The sequence below is a fragment of the Phallusia mammillata genome, chromosome 1 (assembly GCF_965637545.1).
Source record: "Phallusia mammillata chromosome 1, kaPhaMamm4.hap1.1, whole genome shotgun sequence".
Lineage (NCBI taxonomy): Eukaryota > Metazoa > Chordata > Ascidiacea > Phlebobranchia > Ascidiidae > Phallusia > Phallusia mammillata.
Window position 1 is genome coordinate 3817773 of NC_137252.1, and position 4453 is coordinate 3822225.

The 4453-nt window shown below is 36.4% G+C and overlaps 1 protein-coding gene across 1 annotated transcript; it reads right to left on the minus strand.

Annotated features, from left to right (window-relative positions):
- Nucleotides 1–522: 522 nt before the first annotated feature.
- LOC145209391 (claudin-7-like) lies at nucleotides 523–3772 on the minus strand. The gene is made up of 5 exons (XM_080079670.1): nucleotides 3596–3772; nucleotides 3185–3287; nucleotides 2752–2855; nucleotides 2210–2352; nucleotides 523–1178 (listed from the first exon to the last, which is right to left on the minus strand). The coding sequence occupies exons 1-5, from the start codon at nucleotides 3725–3727 to the stop codon at nucleotides 1004–1006; spliced, it is 657 nt and encodes a 218-aa protein (XP_079935796.1). The 5' UTR covers nucleotides 3728–3772; the 3' UTR covers nucleotides 523–1003.
- Between the last annotated feature and the right edge of the window lie 681 nt (nucleotides 3773–4453).

The following is a 4453-nucleotide window of genomic DNA, read 5'->3' on the forward strand; positions in this document are numbered from 1 at the left end:
AAGTAAAAAACAAACCTTTATTTTGACATTTACTTCAAAAATACGAAATAAATAATTCCAAAATTTTGTAAGTTTTTATCAGCTACAAACTGAAGGCTATGCGTTGCATAGAAGTTTTTACTTAATGGATCTGTCTGTAAATACAAATAACACTGCTTTAAACTTTGATAACTTACAGCAGGTATATAGACCAGCGATTCCTCTCAAGAAGCGTTTTACCGCCTTTCATGTAACTACTGTTTCGGAATGTTGGCACAGGACATTTATAAAAAGGAAACTTACTAAGTAAATACAAGCAAAAATACATTAAAAACAATGTTTATCCTTTCTTTGAAATCTGCACTAAGCAACAACACTCACATACAATAGTCGGCTGGTTCTGATGCATTTAATTCACTGCTGATAAGAATGTCTGTTGGCCTAAGAATGTTGAAACGTGCGCGCACTAATCGCCGCAAGTGGTTTTCGTACCGCAGATTTAGCGTATAAAAGACCGCGTGTTTGGCACTCGAGTAAACCGCGTTCACAATAAAAAATGCGTAGTTTATTTTTGCACCGGGAACATAAGACTCTACAAGAATAATTTCGTACAAAGTGAAAAGCAAGAATTGGCAAACATTTCGAACATTCAACAATCGTAAGTGCACTCTTGTGACGTCATAGATCGGTGTACGTCATTAATAAAACTTTTTAACAATGGATATTTTATAAAACTTAGACATAAGCTGGAAAAGTAACTTAAGACAAACGTCTACAAAGAATATGTTTATTGTATACAAGTGCTAAAGACAACTTCAGATAATAGACATATTTTTGCGGACATTTTATCAAACTGCTTCATTATAGCTAAGTGCTTTCAATAGCTGTATTTACATCCGTAAGAGCATAAAGGGCATTAAATTAGGTAGGTTATTTAAGATCAGAGTTACCACAAAGCCCATTCCATGGTCAGTGAATGAATGTGTTCCTTGTGAATGTGGGAGTAATTGTTTTATTATTGATCTCATACATAAGCTTCGTTGATCGCTGCAGCTTTGCTGGGTTGACCTCCATATCCGTAAACATCGGGATATTCATCCTCACTGCGCCCACAAGCGGAACAGAACGCCAACCCACTCGAGACAAGTGACACTGCTCCACCAACCCAACCCAGAAACAAACTCTCACCGAAAACCCATCTGCAAAATTTAAAAATGGAATCAAAAGTAGTAATTTGTGCAAATACATAAATAAATTGCAAATTGAGGGTTCTTTAAGGTTATTTTCCCATGGTGATTTATCTGCAAGATGGAATGAATTAACACTGAAAACTTTGCCGCAATTTAAAATAATACTTAGGACTTTTTCACAAGGTAAAGTTTCATTCGCTTGATAAAAGACAACACAGCTACGCAATAGCACCAAAACATTAGCCTAAACCTAAAATAACTGCGCAACGTTGAAACTTAATGAAGCGCATAACAGTAAGGACACAATTGCTGGTTAGGTGTTGTATCCTAACTACAAAGGTTATACGATACGGGGCTAGCAAAAACAGTAAGGTTGGCGCTTTACACGACTGAAGGTGGGACGTTGGTGGAACCTGTCGAGGGCCTTTATACAAATAAGGGGTTTTCGATTTAGCAAGCTGACTTTTCGTCTGTATAAACTGTGTTTGCTTTGCATGTGATATATGCAGTCAATTTGATCTTTAACACTCTGGGGCAGTGGTTCCCAACCTTTTTTGTATCATTCCTCCCTTTGCCCATTTTCGAACTATTCATTCCTCCCCATGAGACGAAAAGAAATATAACTTAAAAAATTAAAGCAATTTTAAATAGGCCTTATAATTAGGGATGTCCGTTTTGGAATCTTTTACAACTGGCTCTAAATGGATCCAAATTATAAAACCGGATCCAAATTATAACGTACATCCCTAATGTATAAACAAAAATATTCTGTAACATTTTCAATTTAATTTTTTACAGTTTTTACGAAATTCCTCCCCTGAACTCATAAAATTACTCCCTAGGGAGGAATTCCTCCCCGGTTGGGAACCACTGCTCTAGGGATTAAATGGTTTTTTACGGTACCGGTTGACGGCGCTAAAGATTTATTGGAGGCCGGAAGGTTTATTTGAGTTGAGTTACCTGATCTCTGGTCTAATGTAAAATGAAAAAATAAGCTTCATTTTTTGTCGTTATATCAAAGTGATTTCCCATTGTGTTACCTGGTAACCGAATAGCCTTGAATGGCAAACTGTGTGGCTTGGGTATAATTATTGTAAAGTGCTGCTCCGTACCAAGAGGCCGCTACTAACATCGCGATCCCTGCACCCGCACCGCTAAGACCTCCGAATAAACGAGCTTTTCTCTGAAAAACAAACAAAAAGCATTTCACAAGTTATGGTAAGGTGAACAGACGCATATAGTGGGATCAGCCATAAAGCGTCCATGAAGCCAGCAATCACGACACACTGATTTATCAATCATTCTACGCCAGACCAATTTAATGTGTTATACCGAACCAAGCCAGTTACTCAAGCATTCCCAAATAGCAGGGCACAGGCTAGAAAAATCCAGCCTGCGGTGGGATTGGAACCGAGTCGGTATAACGCCTTCAATGGGCCAGGTGTATTATAATTTATATGTTTGTTACTGTGATCGCTGATTTACATGAACGCTTCAGGACTGATCCCAGTTCTGCATAGATTTCATCAATTTTTTTTTAATCTTGGTATTGTTGACTTTCTATAATGTACAATAAAATTACCTTTATTTTTGGTTTCATGCTGCCCGGGCAACATTCTAATCCGGCAATCAACATTCCCAGTGAGATCAAAGAAAGAAACATGGAACCGATACTAAAACCTCGAGCTAAAAATAAACCCTTTGTTTAAATGTTTCTGATTCTATTTGAATAAGTATTTCAGATATTCAAAAATAGGTCGCAAAACCTTTTATTAGCAGTGTTGGGATTCCAATTTTTTGTCAGCCGGATCTATCTCAAAAGTCATATCTTTCAGCCAGTTTTATTACAAAAAGTCTATTGACAGTAACCAGTAATGCTAACCGATTCGCTGATGTCATAAAATTTCGTGAGATGGTTTTAACTTATAAGAAACGGTGCGAACCGGCTGAATCCAAACACTGGTCATTAGGGTGAATAACAAAATGTCTTGATTATGAAAACAATATAAACTTACCCCCTTGCAAATCCAAAGGAAGATTAATGAAAAATCTGTTATAATCGTCACAATCCCAGTTTCCCGTTGTCAAGCTGCGACACTCAATCCATAATCCTTTGTGCTGCATAAAGTAAAGTTAGTTAAGTATAAAAAATACACTTTCAATCAATGGCAGATATAAATCAATGTTTCTGTTGTATAAATCAATGTTTCAAAAGTCCTATTTTTCCGCTGGTTTTGTTACAAAAAGTCAATTGACAGTAACCAGTAATGCTAACCGGTTCGCTGATCTCATAAAATTTCGTGAGACGGTTCTATAGAACCGGTGCGAACCGGCTGAATCCGACCACTGCGTCTATCTACTATGTTGTGTTCCGACTTTGTCGCGCTTTTAATCACTTCAGCGTTACGCATCTACGTCAAACCTACCATGCTAATATCATCCCTTAGTGTGTCTTCTTGATCGTTTCGTGCCCAGTAAGGAGAGAACACCGCCCCACATGAAAGTGCGAAACCCACGAGCAAACCGAACAGTGCAACATATTGCGCAGCAAGACACATAATTAACTGTTTTTTAGATAATGTTTTTAGCAAACAGAAGAATCTATACCTGCAAAACAAAGGATACACAGAATTACTTTTTAAAACGTATAAATCACATAAAACTAAACATGAAGTAACGAGTTGTAATAAAATATTTAAAAATAAAAGATTGTTTTAGCCTTGTTTAAAGATTGCTTGAACAGATTAGTACAAAAAGTTTTGATATCTCAAAAAACGAGATACACATTGAAATAATGTCTAAAATACGCAATTATATGACAAAAATCCAAATGTATATCGTGTTCATTGTTTCTGTTTAGTGTTGTTGGTTGTCTAAGGTTTCCCTTGTGTGTACAAACACAAATACTGTATTATTTGAATACACATAAATTCCCTCTACAAACTTCTTTGGAAACTGGTTATAAAGTTGCATTCAATAAAAATAGACTTATGCTGAGTTTGACTATTGTTAAACAAACAAATCAACATTTAACAAAATATTCTTTTATAACCAGAAGTGCTAATCAACAACACAATTAAACAAACGCTACACCTTTGTAACATTTATGTTTTCTCAACAACTCGTATTTAGAAACGAACCATGTCACACACGTTAATGTAACCTCGAAATTTAACAACACAAAACACTTCTACGGTTTCGTTTGTTAAACTCCCTTATTCGGTTTTGGCTGACGGGACATTTTGGCGCCACAATAGCGATGACGTAACCGTGAAAATTGCACA

Bases quoted from the DNA above. Each gene is read 5' to 3' on its own strand.
- LOC145209391 (XM_080079670.1), bottom strand. From the start codon at position 3,727: ATGTGTCTTGCTGCGCAATATGTTGCACTGTTCGGTTTGCTCGTGGGT. The intron at 3,288-3,595 runs GTAGGTTTGACG...TACTTTATGCAG, and splicing joins TAAGGGATGATATTAGCATG to CACAAAGGATTATGGATTGA. The intron at 2,856-3,184 runs GTAAGTTTATAT...GTTTATTTTTAG, and splicing joins TCCTTTGGATTTGCAAGGGG to CTCGAGGTTTTAGTATCGGT.